Source organism: Lottia gigantea, assembly GCF_000327385.1.
Source record: "Lottia gigantea unplaced genomic scaffold LOTGIsca_72, whole genome shotgun sequence".
NCBI classification, from domain to species: Eukaryota; Metazoa; Mollusca; class Gastropoda; family Lottiidae; genus Lottia; species Lottia gigantea.
This window is the reverse complement of record NW_008710427.1, coordinates 1,103,491-1,122,218: the sequence shown is the minus strand read 5'-3', so window position 1 is coordinate 1,122,218 and position 18,728 is coordinate 1,103,491. Positions and strand designations below refer to the sequence as shown.

Genomic DNA, 18,728 nt, shown 5'->3' with positions numbered 1-18,728 from the left:
TTAGGTTACTTGACTGTATAAAACGAAAATATGTCCACATGTACAAAATCATGTACGGAACTCAAGGTCCTTGCTTCTAAAGTTCATACTCCTCGCTTTTTCACGAGGGGCTAAAACCTAACTATAGCACATATTGTATCATCAGTTTTGGCTACTGTATTATATAATAGTATATAACGTAAGATTAGTAAGAAGTAAGAAAGTAACTCGTGAGACTCAGTCGGTGACACTGAGTGACTGACAGTCACAGTACTCACAGTGTGTGCGAGTATTAAGGTGTACAAAATGTACAGCTCATTTTGTATTACTTCCAGCCAGTGAATATGCCTCTTATTCACCCAGGTTTGAAAATAATTCTTTGAATATTATCATGCAATCTAAACAACACACATTTTTCGTAGAAATGGCAGATAAATGTAGATAATTTACCCCGGAATAAATTAGCATTTTTTGTCAGCCATTTTGTTCCAGCTAATAGCCTTCTGGCCTCCACCATCAAAGATCGCTATTTCTAGGGGACATAACTAGTCCGAATTCAGATCATAGTAAAGTTAGCTTTTATTTGAAAATATTTGGAGCAAATAACAACATTCAGAGAAGTTTTTAAAATTTACACAATATAGAGCATAAATTCATTAGAATTTTCGTAAAATGAATCTCAAGCGATGTGCTAACGATCAGGAAATGGCACACTAAACACAACGATATTTATAATGCTCTATATAATAGTATAATCTAGACATAACACATAAAGTTGTATAATAAAGTGTTGCGGAAGACGCGTGGATAATTAATGACTCCCCCAAGTTGACAGGTTTATTTTAACATCCGATATACTTATACTATTTTCGTTTTTTGGATAATACAAAGCTTACTTTTATTGGACTGAATTTAATACGATAGGTAGGTAGGCCGTTATCTTTTTTATGGACACTTGCACTGTACAGGTAGGCTATAGGTCTAGGCCTATTTATAAAAATACACAGCAATTGTGATTTTACAATATTCTAAAACTAATATTCACCACAGACATTTATGATGCTTGAGCCTTTTCAATTACATTTAAGTATAAAGACCCCTGGGTCTTTTTCTTTTATTGTAAAATCGATAGACAGATTTGTCTGTAATGGTGTCTCATTGTCGACACTCTGCAATCTATACAGTTGCATTCAGTAAGGATGGCAGAGGGTTGCATTTGCTACTTGTTGCAGTTTCGAAATCGACACTCAAATATTTGTCATTACCGCTGATAGATAGATCTAGTAGTTTAGGCTATAGTTGTTTTCCCTTTTTGGTATTTTCCAGAATCACCCAGAATGCGGGGAATTTCTTTATAACTGGTTCAGATGGAGAATTTCAGCTTAATTTTCATAGTGCTGAATGTATATTGTGTTCTTGAGTTGGTGATAGCAAAGCCACAACAACGATCTTTTGATGTCAGATGGCCGAATGGTAGTGCGGTATCTATTCATTTCCCAAATCAAAAGGAATCAGGATGTATTTTAGATAGAGTACTTGATAATTTGATATGTATGAAAAATTGGCCCCATTATAACATAATTGGCAAATGGAAATATTATCCTGAACACATAAAATATGTGTCAGTAAGATGTCATGACCAGTCGTTTCTAGCTGAACATCAACATAACTGTTACTGTAAACATTCTAATATTACTACCAGCCAGCATCCAGGCAAACACAGGGACGATTTTAACTTCTGTCAGCTTCATACAATCTCCTACAATGTATTTTATCAATTGTCCAATGTACAAGTGGTTGACCTTGGTAGTAATCTGCTTAAAGAAATCCCAGTGGGTCTTTTTAAGAATCAAAAATCTTTATCCTATCTGGATCTTTCTAACAATCCATTACGAGATATGCCTCTTGGGCTTTTCTGTAATTTATCTAAGCTTCAAATCATATTACTTCAACATTTATCATTGGAAATATTTCCTTGGTCTGCCTTTTCTTGCGTTGATGATACAATTTTAAATGTTAAGATGATCGATTTGAGCATGTCTCATATATCACAGATAGCTGACCAATCTTTCCGTAATATTCCTAACCTTGAGTTTTTAAATCTAACCAGCAATCTACTTCACGACCTTCCACCAACACCGTTCCATGGGGCCACATCTTTAAAATATCTGGATCTATCAGAAAACTTCATATCCAGGATATCACAGGATTTCTGTGATGGATTACATAAACTAGAAAAATTGTTCCTGAGAGGAAATAGTTTCCAGTACATGGATTTCGCAGTGTTTGCCAAATGTGACCACATTCACCATCTGGATATTTCTAAGAATTTACTTGAACATCTACAACTTTCTAGCTCGCCACATTTTGCTATGAAAAACCTGAATCTCTCGGATAATGACCTGGAACAAATACCGGCGTTTTTCTTCAATCAAAGCTACACAGAACTCGAATATCTGGACATAAGTGATAATGATATAAGATTTATTGAAAATGGTGCTTTCACTGGACTGAACAATCTTGTATTTTTGGATTTGAGTTGGAATCTAATTGAAGTACTAAGTGATCTTGTGTTTGAGGATTTAGATAACCTTGTTCATCTGGATCTGGGAAATAACATGATTGCTGCAATAGAACCCGCAACGCTTGGGAATCTAACAGCACTACAGGAACTGCATCTAAACTACAACCATATTTCAACTATTGGTAATATCGGCCTGGATAATCTTGAAAATCTTCTTCTTTTACGTCTTGACAATAACCATATTACCAATATTCCAGAGGCACTATTTGGAAATCTGACGAGTTTGAATGTGCTCAATTTATCACGAAATCATCTCGAATTCATTCAAAATACAACATTTCATGCGGAATTAGTGGTCTTGGATTTATCTTTTAATATGCTGAAGGAACTTCCCGTAGGAAAAGGTTTAAAGACACTTTTGCTGCGCAGAAACCACATTACTTGGATTCCATTGCATGTTTTTGATGCAATGACCCAACTTGAAGTTTTGGATTTAAGCTTTAACAGGATAACAACACTAGACACCAAATCATTTGATGAACTCGTCAATATTCAGTTATTGGACTTACGACAGAATGAAATCCACACAATTCTAAAGAGTGAGGACTTTGACATGCCTCCATTGTTTCACAAACTTGACCTTAGTCATAATAATGTCACTAACATTTCAGATATTGGTGTTTGTGGATTCTTACACTCAGTCATCAATCTGGATTTATCTTATAATCCCATAGAGACAATTTACAATGTTTTTGATGGCGGAATGTCTAGGACTACCATAAAGAACTTTGTTTGTCAATATTGTCAACTGGTTCACGTGGCAGACACTAGTTTCGAACACGTTCCTTCACTAACAATGGTTGATTTGTCTAATAACAAATTGAGCCATTTTCAACCATTCTTCTCTTCTGCTGATTTCAATCTTCTTTATAATCCTGTAGTTTGTACCTGTGACATGAAATGGCTAAAAGAAAAACTCGTTGTCGTCAACAATATTCCTGTTCACACCAGCCATTACATCATTCGTAATTGCTTCACCTATCCCAAATTAGGGTTAATGAAAATAGCTGATGTCCCATCTGTACACTTCCTGTGTCAAATACCAAACTGTACCAACTTGTGTAAATGTTATACAAGAGAAATTGACCTGATTCCGGAAACTGTTATCTGTTCACGTAATTTGACCTCCATACCAACCGATTTACCCATGTCTTCAAAGGAAATCTATTTGGATGGAAATGATTTAGAACATTCAGCTTTTCAAGCAAAGCCAAAAGTGGAATTTTCTTCACTGGAGGAAATTTATCTTAATTCTAGTAAATTTCAAGGACTAGCAGACGATTTCTTCTCCAACATGCTCAGTCTTAAAAAGATAAACCTCAGTGATAACAGTATTATCAACTTGGCATCAAATACTTTTCATAAGCTTGGATTTCTAGAAGAACTATATTTAGATAACAATGGAATTAGAACAATTCCTGCAGGCCTTTTAGAGGGTCTTGTAAATCTTAAACTGTTGAGTCTTCAGAATAATAAACTACATTTTCTCTTGCCTGAAACGATATCTGAACTGTCAGTTATGGTTGGTTTCAGATGGATTATACTATCAAACAATCCGTGGATCTGTAATTGTCAAAATATAGATCTGATTGACTGGGTCAAAGGTCATAGGAGTAGAGTTTTTGATAGACGTCATGTCCGATGTGGTGAAATTGATATCATGAGTTTTGATAGAAGTAAATTGCAGTGTTCTAATGATTCTCATCAATTAAGCGCCATAGTGGGAATTTTGGCCTCGTGTTTCTTAGTGTTGATTGCACTAATATCAATCTGTATTTATTCAAACAGAAAAAATATCATTGCTTTAGGCTATTCTAGAATGAAAATAGAAAATTTTCATTGTTTTAAAAATGTGGTAATAAGAAATGACTATTTGTATGATATGGTTATTATATTTGACGAAAATGACTCGAAGTGCCGATGGTGGGTCACAAGGAACCTAATACCTCGTTTAACTAAAAGAAATTGGAAATTCAGGATTTACATTCCTAATTGTGAGAACAATACACCAGATATGCTTATTCATGAAATCAGGGATAATATTCGACACAGTCAGTGTACGTTGTTTTTATTAACTAAGAATTTCATATACAGTCATATTTGTACGAAAAGTTTTAAATATGCTAAGTACGATTCACGTCATTTTGGACATTTGATTCTAATAATAGCATGGGGTGAATTGACTAGAGGCCTGTTAGAAAGTGATGCTAGAACGTTTTTATTATTAGGTAATTACCTTAAAATACGTGAGAGATTTGTCATTGATAAATTGATATGTTTAATGCCAACTCCACTATCAGACATTACTTTATCAGAATCATCTATATCAGATGAACAAAATGTCATCCATTCATCATATATATAGGTCTATTTGACTATTTTTTATACGTGTAACAATTTGTAACTGACAAAAAAGGTATACAATAAAATTGAAATACACGTCATTCTATGTAGATTAAGTGAAATAAGAATGATAAATTTTGACAGTGCCTGTTGAGTACGTGTTGAATTCTCAAGGACATGGCCTAATGTCAAAACAAGAATTACTTTTAATTGCTAAGAGTATTATGGTTATGGTCGTTTGCAGGAACATCGGTTTTTGCTTCCGAGATGTAATACGGATAGCTGAATTTGATTGTCATCGGCTGGTGGAGAAAAGAGTAAGATGACTGTTTTCCTTTGGAAGTACATTTTCCTTATTTTCACTATTCAAACACCTAAATAAATTTATGCCTATTTTCTCATTCATAATAACCAAATTTATAAGTCTTTGTCATTTTAGTATGTTTTATGACATAAATGATGGTAAAATATGAAGAAGAATAATAATTTATTATATACAGTAAGAATTTGGTAGACTGACGTTGAATTATATTCGAGTATAAATTCAACATTATGACATGATGTCACCCTGCCTGTTGTCTCCGCCGTATCAGACAGAATTGTATATACTTTCACTTACCCAATGAATGAGGATAATAAATAATTTGATTGTGAATATATGAATAAACAAATCTTAACATAAATTGTATGAATTGTTTTCATATTTCATCAAGCAGGACCAATGTGACTATTTCCACACGAACAAATTTCAGTAGAGAAGTTACTATTACAATCTGTGGACTCACCGAATGAGATGATAAATCAGTAACTGGAGCATAAATCTTCTCGCCACGTATTGCTGTCAAGTTTAGATTCAATACAAGTACAAAAATATGCCTGGACATGGTTCCAATGTAGGAAAAAAGGTTGTGGAATCGGATATTAAACTGTTTTAGGTCTCTCTCTCTTATTTTTAATAACTACCGAGACAAACAAACTTTCTTGTTTTCAACATGAAATACCTGGCTTCGTTGTCATATATTAAGTAATGCACAAGTTGTTACCATAGAGGACATATTTTGTTATTATGTTCTAGTAATCAATTTGAAATTCGACTCTGCGTCCCACCTTAATACATACAAAACATGGTAGTATAGGTATTTAGTATTGAATGAGGATAGTAAGGTGGTAATCTTTTATAAAATAAAGTATCGTATGAATTCAGATCTTAAATACTTGATACTTGAATAGACAGGGCAACCCTTATAATCAATCCACATTAAATACACTTGAAGGAAAACAAGTCAAGTTTGTCATGACACTTGACACTATAATGAATGTTGTAAGTTGATAATGTCATGTCTTGATAACCAAGACTAGGTATGTCACGGATCAAAGAATGAAATAATGTGATTTCTCACAATCAATTCAAAGTTATATTGAAATACAAAAATACAAATTATAATTTCAAGTTTAATGTGTCTATAATAAGATTAGAAAATTGGAGACTTAGTATTTGCAAAGAGATAAACTGAAAATCACGGCTGGTTGATCTGCTCATCAATCATGTGTAGAAACTAGAAAACGTGTTATTTTACTAGAAACAAATCTTTAGTTTCTTGTGTGAAAAAAATCAAGGTTATAAAGTTAAAGTCTGTAAATGATTGTCTAATAATGATTCATCTTAAACATTCACTGTTACTTTCTTTACAATGTTAAATTTTGAAATACGCTGGATTGCTATTGGCTCTACAGACAGAAATTTGGAAAATGTTACAAATTTTGTGAAAAGTGTTGCATGGAAGTGGTTAAGCTAGGTTGAAGATTATAATAGATTCAGACTAGTGTGTACATCAATTTGAAGGAGTTGCGTTTTTTGAGAGGACATATTGCAGATGATATTAAAGGGACAGATGAATCATTTGGGGGATTGATTGAGTAGGCCTTAAAAAATAATTCGAACTAGGAATTTTACTCACTATTTCTATGTCTTTTCTATATACCAGTTTTTAACATTCAAACGCGGATAGTTCTGGACACACATGGATTTGAAGGCTCAAATTTCGACGGTGAACTATAAACATTATTACACATTAGCTTAGCTAAAATGTTTCTGAAACTAAAGTAGGATTGGTAAGTATTGGTATGATACTGATAACATCACTAAATAACATGTTAGCTTATATATTTTTGAAAGATACATAGTACCGTTAAAAGGAAAACGCACCAAGGAGACATCTTTTAGAATCCTTCGATTCAACATTTGGGATACAATATTGGTTATTTTGTGAATTGTATCTCATATTCCATATTATATTCTCCAACAACACAAGAAAGTAATGTAAGAAACATTTTTTTTAAAATTAATTGAAGAAGAGACAGTGAGGTATGTGGTTAAACTTGTAAATCTTGTAACAGTTTGACAAAATGGATCCTGAGGCAATTTTAGGTGAGTATTTGTTAACAACATCGCTAGGGTAACATTTCATGCATGTACATGTCGTATTGTTTTTATCTTAAATCTTTCGACCCCCGAACAATCATTCCCCCAAAGTTTAGGGAATTTGAAAATATGTCAAGCCTGACTCGATGGTTTTATAGTTGTAAAACAAAGCATAATATGCAAGGGGTAGTTTGATTATACGTAGTGGACACCAATTGCCGAGTGAATATAGATACTGACAGGACATAAAGTACTAGGCCCACTGCACCCAAAATTTTGCGCCCAATTGAAACAAAGTTTTTTTTTGGACACATCTCTGGTCCATACCAGACTAATAACCATCTGAATAATTCTGAATTATTCTGAAACGCTCAGTGCTACGGTCAAATTGACAAGATACTTTTGAATTTCTTAAAAGTACATAATGACCCTTGTCAAGCCTGACTCGATGGTTTTATAGTTGTAAAACAAAGCATAATATGCAAGGTCTATAAAACACCACAACAGATCCATAGATTTAAACGCTGCATTTGGAAACCAGAAAAACACACCCAAAACCTGACCTCTCAGTGCCGATTGTGGTCTCGGAATTGTCCCTGCCTGTACCATGTCACAGCTAAAACAGATAAGAAACACGCAACACCACAAGAATGTTTTTGTTCATGTGATAATTCAATATTTTAAAGTAGCAGTTTACATAGTATAGGTAGTTCCATTAGTAGGTTTCAGAATCTACACATGTTGACGCTATGTGCCCTGCAAGGGGATAGAACTGTGTGAGGATTTGTAGAATTTCTGATTAACAATTACACCACATTGCAATAATTGAAAAGGAGGTCGAAAAGAGTCTGTCAGTTAAATATCAACACAAAGCAAGAGCAACAAACGATCATATAAATAAGATACAGTAACACACAATTATAATAGGCCCTAGTTGCCGGGTGAAAATAGGTCAGTGGTCTGAAGATCCAAAATGATCCAAGTTCTGCTTTAATATTTCTAATTATAAAAATATCTAAATTGAAGTCAAGTCATTATCCTGATATAAAATAGTCAAAATAAAAAAGTGTTTGCCAAAATGAAAATGTATCACGTATCATGTATCTAAGAAAAAGGCAGTCAATACCATCTCATACACATCTCAAAATATTCTGGGGATAACAATTTAGAACCTTACACAACCCAACACTCGTATCTCTAACATCACTTGTATTATCCCTAACCAGTGACGCGAAAGGTTCTATCTCTACGAAGAACAGCACTAATCTGACAAGAAATGACACATTCAGCTGGTTATTTTTTCAAGGAAGATAATAAACTAAAAAATTATATAGTTCACAGAAACATTAAAGAATGGCAACAAAATGGATTAAAGAGTAAGAGTAGACTTAAATATGAGAACTATTTGTTTATCCCTGTAGGTGCTAAGGTTGCGGGAATAGTGTAATTAAGGAAGTTTAATATGTTTTATGTGAAGAAATGTGTCATCGGCTGATAATTTTCACTATTACATTTGTCATGGGCCGAAAGGCAGCTGCCAAGTTTGCCTATAGGGTAATCCGCCACTGTCTCTAACATGGTCTTACCAGACTTTAGAAAAACGAATCTAATAGAAATAATTCATTGGTAAGCAATCTAAATGACTATGATGTATAACCAGAAACATAACACAAACTTAAGAGAAAACTGATTCTGGGAGTGTTAAAGGGCAAGCTTCACCAGAGCGACGCGAGTTGATACCCTATAATCTTATTTTAGTAGTGATGCTTTCTTGCAGCTTTATAGCATGCCAGATGACTGATTACTGATTTTTTGTTTGTTATCGATGACGTTTTAAAGAGACAGTTACGCCATTTTCTCGAGAGGGAAAGGAGTGTGGCAGGGTGTAAGGGATAGCAACATCGGAACTGGTCTGACTGTCAGATGATGACTTACCAAACACCAATATATAGCCAAAAATACACCTAACATTTATAGACCTTACGTCAAGGTATCTACTCAATCCTGTCACCACGAACACCAAACTCGTGCCAACAGGAATCTCCCAATTTCCAGGACATACCAATCTGGTTCAGCTTTCCGACCTAAGATACGGATTGATTGTTTGCACATTGTCGTCAGGAACGGAACTTTCGAGCAGAACCTCAAGCTCATGCAGCTGACTTGTACTATCTCCGTAATAGAAAAGACCAATAAGCCTTCCTATTGTAAACCCATTCAAAGGAGATATAATAAAATAAAACACACGAATCAACCATAAGACGTTTTGTTAGGACATCCAGAAACAAATAACTGGAGCCATCCTTCCTTATAAAGCTTTTAATTAAACCATTTCAACTTCCGCTACTTAGTTTTAATATGGATTATAGATTAGAAATCTGAAAGAAATGATAACTTTTAAGAATCGTGTAACATAAAGATTTAACATATAATTTTGTTGATTATTCTTTTGACAGGAAAAACGAAGCTGGACCGGACATAATATATCTAAATAAAAGGTCATTAGATTAGGTTGAAAAAAATTTTGCACACTGCCTTTAAGATAATGAAGTGTTGCATTCATATTCCGATAGTCAGAATCGTACACATTCCAAGGAAGAAATTTCATATGAAGGACACATATGTACTTGCGAAATGAAACCCGAGACATTTCAGGTCTAGTTGCATTAAAGGAGGTACATCTGAATACGCTTCTTTCATTTTAAATACAAACAATTCATAACCATATAAGTTTATATTATACTTTCCACTTACCAAACATAGGTTGACTATTCACCTAGTAACTGTGGTACCTTGTGAATACTTCTGGCAACGATCCCCCTCCATAAGGTTTAAGTCGACTTGGGTGTCCTCAATCAGAGAGCTGTCATGACTTCTAGACCAAATCTGATCAGCTATTCAGTTCTAGAATACATTGTCGATTTAAGTCCTCTTTCAAAATGGCAACCTGCAAAATACAACAACACATTCGATGAGAGTACAGGGAAAATAGAAAATGAAATTTTGAGTAACGATGACCACGACCATGTTGCAATTTTTACGATAATATAGATAACATTGCAGTATGTGAAAGCATGCTAAAAAAAAGAATAACATGCATTTTAAGAGCTGAAGTCTCGTCCAATACAAGTATCAAGAGGTTCTGTATAGCCTTGGACCGCCGCTTGAAAACTGACTTCAGTTGACCTACGAAGTAAAACTTTGAAACTTAACCCCTGAACACACCCAAGCTATGAAAACAATGGTTTGAGGTTTGATGATTTTTCATACGATACTGATTAAAATTCAATCCTAAATAAAACTTTACATAATTTTTTTTAACAGGTTGGTGTGGTTTTTTAAAAACGATAGGGTGGGGGGGGGGGGGGCATTAACAAAGGCATTGGAGAATGTGATGTGTTTTGTATCTATTTAACTGTTGCTGCCGACATTGTACAGGCAATGATCATTGTCAAGTTTGGGTGTTAGTCTGGAGGTGGTTTGATCTAGCCCGAATATTAGGTCCTTTTTCGGTTGTCAATGTCTGACCAGGGTCTTCATGTAACTTATTCATCATTCATTCAAAGTATTTTTCAGAATATTTCATGTTTTATCTGGTCAATTTGGCTATAGGACTGGGTCAATATTTTGGCGTGTCTGATGGGCATAATACAGAAGCATTTGTCTGATATTGACCAATATTTAGTCTTACTCTCTGAGAAGTATAAACGAAAATAATCTTTCTTTCAAGTGGTACGAATAATATTTGATCTAGCCCAAATTTTAAGGACCTTTTTGCGAGTGTCTAACAGGCCTTATCCACGACAGAATTCTCTCTACTCCACAACTGATACTAATTATAAATTGTGAAACTTTTGTGACGAATCAACTTGACATCATAAGTACATCTTTTATAGAATCAACGTCAATAAAGACCAATATTCACTGAGAAAAAGTTAGACACGTGTCCGATATATCATACAACTTTGGCTTGAACTACAAGCAATATTTTCCATTCCAGATGATCTTACAAAGTTATCCCTTCAAAAACGATTTAAAGAGAGTTTAGTGGACGACCTATCAATACGCTCATCTGATGATTTAGATAATTATGTGCGAGATTTCCAGATTGATGATTCTATATCAGAATGTTTTGTTAGTGATACAGAGACAACGGTAAACATTTACAATATTGTTGGTTCGGGTTCACCTTCGAGTATTATAATGTTTTAGATTGCATGATCGCATGTAACTGAATAACAAGCAATCCAAATAGCAAAATTAGCTATGTGAACTCTCTGAAAGTGTGGAGAAATTGGTGAAATCCAGTCGCAGAGTGGCATCAGGAACATGTACTGACCAGCTATCGACGCCCATCACATTACCTATTTTATTAAAGCACAAATTCAACCAAGTCTTCTGATGCAAAAGTAATTGGCTGGGTGCTAATTCACCCGACAAATCTGACCATACCTGTTTTTGGGACGCATTCTTAAATCTTCAATCGTCAATAAACTATCTGTTGAATAAAATATTATAGTTGGTCATATTTTAGAACTATTTGACGATTATTTTCATTATTTTAGATGACAAATCTTCGGACGATATTTTAAAATATAGCGATATGGTATTAAATTCACTATAAACTTTTTTTTATAGAGCAGACACATGAAACAGGATGAACCAATAAGATCTGGAGGGAGTCACAAGCAAAATGGTAGAAAACACATAAGTGACTTATTTAAAAGGAAATCCAAAGATACCACGAAGTCACACTATGTTAAGGAAACAAAATATCACAAAGGTTGGTATTCTTGGAGGTTATTGTAGGTTTTAGGTTTTAGCTGCGGCAGTTTATTGATCAAGGTGAAGGTCAATAACTGAGACCACAGGGAAGTTATGTGAAATAGACATAGGGACTTTACAAGACCACAATAACATGTAATGGCGCTGGTACGAAAACATTAAGAAAACAGCAAGCTAATTTCTTTATATCACAAGCGAGTTGGTCTTTGTCCAGTCCCAATATGTTTAGGAGACGCTGAAAAAAATTATGATCACGAATCACTGAAACTGCTGAAATATATTTTAAGTGCTGAATTAGGATATAATTTTCCTATGTTACTAGGAAAACAAACCATTGTTCTAAAAAGAGCAGTCTAAGAAGCATGAAGTTCTATTTCACACATGATTATTGTAAAATATTGCGAATGTCTAATCGTTCTGTAATCAGATTTCTTTGTAGCAGTTACATATTTTCAAAATTCTTGCATTTCAGAAAAAGAAAACATATATTTTGAAATGAAATCGTGCATACCAAAGACTGCGTTGCTGAATTCACTTCCATCACAAGATATTCTGAATGAAGATATATCCGATGAAGATGATTATGTTTTACCAACACAATATCAACCTTTTGAAAGAATTTCAAATCTTATTAGACAGAATCGTTTAAGCGAATTGGTAATCTAATATACATGTATTGTAACATAATTAAAGTTAGGTCTATTGACTTGAGCCAAGTTGATCTGGTTATTATGTCAGCTGCTAAAGAGCTTAATGTCATCTAATAGTATAGGAAATATATTGCTGTTGGTTTATATTTTGAAAAATGAACAATGAAGACATCTAAATTTACCATCAATTATAAAAATCAAGATTATTTGCTATGAATCCACTGTTTTTGTAGTCATATTGTAAAATACTGTAAAATTTAGTTCAGTTAATATATTCAAAAGGTACCCATTCATTGATTTCATCTGAAAGTAGTAAAATTTATTAGAGTTACCTCCCATTAATAATACCTACATGATTGTGCTCTGACCATTTTCCCCAGATTTAAAAATCCCATTTCATTCTGCAGTATTTTACATTCAGAACATGGAGTTACTTAAATACAGTTGCGATGTTTTGATATCCAGTGAATCAAGGAACAACATTTTACATCAATGCGTACTGGAGAATCACCCCCAGTGTGCTGAGATAGTTGTCTCTAATCTCCCAGAGTTGCTCTTTATGAGAAACAGCCGTGGGCTAATTCCACCACAATTAGCAATTCAGGTATGTCATCCCTTGCTACTCTACCCATCTTGAGTCCATTTGATAATATTTTGAATCATCAATTCTATGCATAAATAAATTGTTTTGCAGTCAATAAAGATACGTTATATATCACAAGCTTAAACGCTAACATATGCGCCAGGGGCGCTTTCCCCCGCTTACCCTGACAATAATGCAGGTTCTGTTACAGAACAACTCCACGTGTGCTTCAGGCAGTCAACATTAAAGGTTCCTAGATATGAGAAAAGAGTTGGTAAATGACAATTTTTCTAGTAGAATCTCGTCCCAGTGGTGGAGCCGGAGGGCGGGCCCCCCTTACCACTTTGATTTTACAAGCATATTGAAAAGAAGCAAAATAAGACATGCAAAAACAACCGTATTGCTCTTTCAGAACAGCAAGGTAGACTGTTTAGAAATGATGATGTCCTCTATATCTCAACAAGATCAGTATGTAATTTTACTGGCAGAAGAAGCTATAAAATCAGACAAGGTATCGGTAATGAAATATTAAAAAATATTTGTAGTCAATTTTTAGTCAAAATATTATATTGCCCGTCCTTAAGGCTTAAAGATTATATTACTACCATTCTAGTCCTCATTAGTGCGTTCCAAAAGGCATATTTAGTTTTTTTCTAAAAATGTAACAAACCCATTCTTGGATAAAATTTGTTTGTCAGTTTGTTGCTATTTGTAGGTCCAATGTTTTGTAGTTATTGTTGAAAACTGTAGAACTATGGAGGAGGCAGTATTGGAACGCATAAGCCAGTTAGCTGCTAAATATGGTAATATTAGCTGTTTACAGGTATGTTTACTTGCTAAATGTGATAATATAAGTTCTTTATCGGTATGTTTGTTTGCTAAATATGGTAATATTAATTGTTTACAGGTATGTTTACATGCTAAATATGGTACTATTAGTTGTTTACAGGTATGTTTACTTACTAAATGTGATAATATTAGTTGTTTACCGGTATGTTTACTTGTTAACTTGTTAACTATGGTAATATTAGTTGTTTACAGGTATGTTTACTTGCTAAATATGGTAATATTAGTTGTTTACTGATATGTTTACTTGCTAAATGTGATAATATTAGTTGTTTACCGGTACGTTTACTTCTTAACTTGTTAAATATGGTACTATTAGTTGTTTACAGGTATGTTTACCTGTTAAATGTGATAATATTAGTTGTTTACAGGTATGTTTACTTACCAACTATGGTAATATTAGTTTTTTACAGGTATGGTTACTTGCTTAATATAGTAATATTAGTTGTTTACCGGTATATTTACTTGCTAAATATGGTAATATTAGTTGTTTACAGGTATGGTAACTTGATTATTATAGCACTATTAGTTGTTTACAGGTATGTTTACCTGCTAAATATGGTAATATTAGTCGTTTACAGGTATGTTTACTTGCTTATTATGGCACTATTAGTTGTTTACAGAAATGGTTACTAAATATATTAATATTAGTTTTTCATAAGAGAATATTTCAGCTAGTCTATGAGTAGATTATTAACTTCCAAACTTCTGAGTTATATAATTCAAAATACTAAGAAAGAAATAAAAAAATTTATGGTCTACATCACCATATTAAGGACAAATTAAAAATGTGTTTAACTTGTTTCGACATACATATGTATGTTATGTACTCTCTTTTTTTTATAGCACAGTAAAAATTTGTTCGGTAACATCATTTTTAGCGCGTCAACTCACGCGTCATGATAAAAAACACTGGGACAAAGTTGAGCAGGTGGCTCTCACGTTCACGCCTCGGTGTTCTGCATTCGGTGAACAAATCTACAGTTTTAGATGACCTCTTGTTTATTAGATTTGAGCCTGAGATCTTGTTATACTGAATGATGTTCTCGCTGTTGGCTTCTCGCTCTTATTTAGTTCAAATTAAGGGAATATGTAACAGGCCAGATGATGGATTCTGTATACGAATCACGGGTATACATCAATGACATCTTTTCCATTGAGATATGTTTCTGTCATATTCAAGTTATTAACTAGATGAAAAGATGACACAATGTCAATGTCAGTCGTTCTATAGCGTTATTATGAAAAATAAACAGTTGTAAGTACATAAACTGTTCTGAAACAGAACCTAAAAATATCGTCTTCAAAATTTAATGGCAACCCACTTTCAATTACACAAGACAAAGCAAGGACATCTTGAACATCAAAATACATTTACTTTTTAGAAATAATATGTAATATGAAAACAATTTTTCGGTAATTCCTACGATTCATGTGGAATTCTGATATTCTGAAAAAAGCTATATCTCTGGTCTTTCTAGTCTATTGTAAATTGAAGGAATCCAACATGTTTGTGTACTTTGTTGAAAAAGAGAAGCCACAAAACACAAATGTCACGACTATGTGAATCATATAGAATTGGCATTTTTCTATCTTAAGCCACTAAATCAGGGAATGTTCTTTTCAGATGTTACAAATTTAACCTACTAGTCGGATTAAAGGTTTATTCATATAGGTACATAATCAGCCGATAACACTGGCTTTAAATGCACTAAATAAAGATGAGTACTAAACCGAAAACAGTAGGCGGGTTAGTGCTTCTATCCTTAGGCCTACAGACGTTTCCTCACTCTACTTTGCAAGACGTTGACCATTTTCTTCAAGTATAGGAGGTGAAACTCGGCGACCACCAGGGTTAGATTCGTGCCACGTGTCTTGTTTTTTAGTTGACATATATTTTGTCAGTTACAAATGGTTAGTTTACTAAGATTGATGTCTCTTGTTATTTCTAAGACAAATATATAATTGGAAATAGGGAATAAAAGAATAATTGGTTCAATCATAGATCTTTGCTTGTTAAAAAGCGCCTCTATCATTTCTTAGTAAAACAGTTGTCTGACTTCTTACTGCTCATCTACCTTGATGATCTTAATTAGTGTGTCTCGGATGGACAAGGATAAACGACAATAATGATTAAACAAATACATTTTTAATTATTTGTTTTGCCAATGCCAAGACTGTGTCACGTTTCAAAGGACATTCAGGACTTTTATAGCTTCCAGTTTACAACGTCTGAACTACACGAAATTCAGAAATAACTCATACCTATTTCTTGTGGGCAATCGAGTTATTCATTTGAAAGGTTACTCAGATGATTTATTGGGTGATAAAAATCGATATACTTTATTGCAAAATTGCTTATATAGCTCAATGTCAATTATTAGCGGTATGTCTACCAGTACATCAGTCTTAAGTTTGCATTCTTCCAAACAGTATATTATTTCGCAACATAACTTATTGAAACTAAATCAGATTTTGTTTACCCTCGTATTCTTACTGAAATTACAAGTTATAATAGTGTTGTTCTATGATTTTTATATATGATATCCGATTTTAGACAAATAGTGAAGTTAAAACTAATGTAATTTGCATCAAGTCATTCAATCTGTTTGGTTCTTTATTAATTTCAACATCAAAGGGAAACATTCTCTGATGTGCAATGTGCAAAAGACGTGTTTTATCTAGTCAAAGCACACGAATGAAAATCCCAACTAAACAACTACCAAATTGAAGGCAGTTGAATTTGAATTTTTAAATTATACGGAGATGCCTTTCTTTACTGTTATTACAAAGTTCAACCTGCTAAATAGTACCATCATTCTGAAAATGGATTAGCGTGAATATTATAACTTGTCACACAGCCTTTCATAAAAATCATTCCTATAGGACTGCTGTTACCCAGTTCTGGAGTGGCATCGGGTGATTATTTCCTGCTTCGATAATTTAAGCAGTAATTGTGAATTAATTGATATTAAATAGTCTTGATGTTCTTTGTGACTTTTAGTTTTCGATTCAAGCTTGAATTAATGATTTTATTAACAAAGGGTTGTATACCTTGATCTAATATTAAACTAACAGACTGATTTATAAATGTAATTGTAGATTCTGATAGAATATGGTGTTAATGTATGGTCAACTGAAAATAATGGTCAAACAATACTGGAAATAGCCCGAGACAATAATAACCAACATTGTGCTCATTATTTATTAATACTCCAACTTTCACAAACATTATTATATAGCTATGTAAACACTCAAGTCTTCTATCAGAGGTAAGTGTAGTTCTATTGAACAATAATTGAAAAATCTAATGTGAACCCATCACGGTACTAATACACGTCATTCTAGGGGAAAACAAAACTTTTATTTATCGATGGTGTCTCTTCATATGTTTATGCGATCATACTCAAACATATTTGTCTGCAAAACCATAGAATATAGTCATAGTAAGGCAATGGAGAGTATCCAATATGTGCGAGTTTTGCTTACATGTTCTACTTTTCGACATCACGTTCAGGTTTTGCAAATTTCTGCCTACGAGTTTGATCTTTAAAGACTATCTTGTTCTTCAAGTGAGAGTGTAATTACCCTGTTGATAATACAGATTGACCTAAAACCATTTTCGTAACAGATGATTAATATTTCAGGAGAGAAGCGTATCTGAACAGATTAGAAGAATTAATGAGACAGGTAAATTGGAGATTTTGAAGATAAACCTGAATGATTGCGTCCATATATTTTCATGCAATATTTCCCATGACATTCAGTTTCAATCTGTACTCCTCAACCGTAAATTATATTCCCCACCATTTGACACTATCGAGCAACGGACTTAAAGGGGAACAGTCGGCATTTTCGGGCATTTATTGTGCTTTAATAGTCTTAAGAAGTACTATAACGCTTTAAAATCGCATAATCCCTTCAAATATACCTCAAAATAGAAATTTCACTGTCCATTCCTATATATGTTTTTCAAACGTGAATAATTATGGATACACGTGGATTTGAAGGCTCTAATAGAGTTGTGAACACTATTACTGATTAAAAGATAAAAATATTCCTGTTTCTGAAACTAACGTCTGATTGGTCGAACGGATAGGTAAGGTGTTTCTTTATATCTCATAAATCTTATTATTAGAATTTCTGACAAGCAAAACATTTCCGTTTACCAAAAATAATTTTTCACCACCCACATTATCCTTTACCTTCTTCCCAACCAGGAATGTCATTTCGGTGGTTATGAATTACTCCCTGATGAAGTAAACAACAACTATATACTAACAACTGCTATGTAGGATTGAGAAACAAGATTTGAACCTCCTGTGGAACACACATTAACATTAGAAAATCAAATACTGTATGTGTAGGATTGGTAGAAGATCATTAGTATATTGCAACCTAATATGTTGGAACTTTAGTCATAATGATATTCAATGGAACATGAAAATAGATTCACCATACATACTATTAGATATATGATACTATGGAAATTGACTTTGTCAGCTTCAGTGATTAGTAATAACAGACTTTTGTAAT

The 18,728-nt window shown here is 33.5% G+C and overlaps 3 protein-coding genes across 3 annotated transcripts; all 3 read left to right on the top strand.

The window, feature by feature from the left end:
- Positions 1-1,346: 1,346 nt before the first annotated feature.
- On the top strand, positions 1,347-4,928 carry LOTGIDRAFT_168136 (hypothetical protein; the record flags this gene model as incomplete). The annotated part of the gene is made up of 1 exon (XM_009066003.1): positions 1,347-4,928. The coding sequence occupies one exon, from the start codon at positions 1,347-1,349 to the stop codon at positions 4,926-4,928; it is 3,582 nt and encodes a 1,193-aa protein (XP_009064251.1).
- A 2,384-nt stretch (positions 4,929-7,312) lies between these two features.
- On the top strand, positions 7,313-12,779 carry LOTGIDRAFT_168135 (hypothetical protein; the record flags this gene model as incomplete). Its single annotated transcript, XM_009066002.1, has 4 exons — positions 7,313-7,334; positions 11,329-11,483; positions 11,967-12,111; positions 12,586-12,779. 4 exons carry the CDS (start codon positions 7,313-7,315, stop codon positions 12,777-12,779), a joined length of 516 nt encoding a protein of 171 aa, XP_009064250.1.
- Positions 12,780-14,100: 1,321 nt separating this feature from the next.
- Positions 14,101-14,881, top strand: LOTGIDRAFT_131067 (hypothetical protein; the record flags this gene model as incomplete). The annotated part of the gene is made up of 3 exons (XM_009066001.1): positions 14,101-14,357; positions 14,378-14,491; positions 14,722-14,881. The coding sequence occupies 3 exons, from the start codon at positions 14,101-14,103 to the stop codon at positions 14,879-14,881; spliced, it is 531 nt and encodes a 176-aa protein (XP_009064249.1).
- Between the last annotated feature and the right edge of the window lie 3,847 nt (positions 14,882-18,728).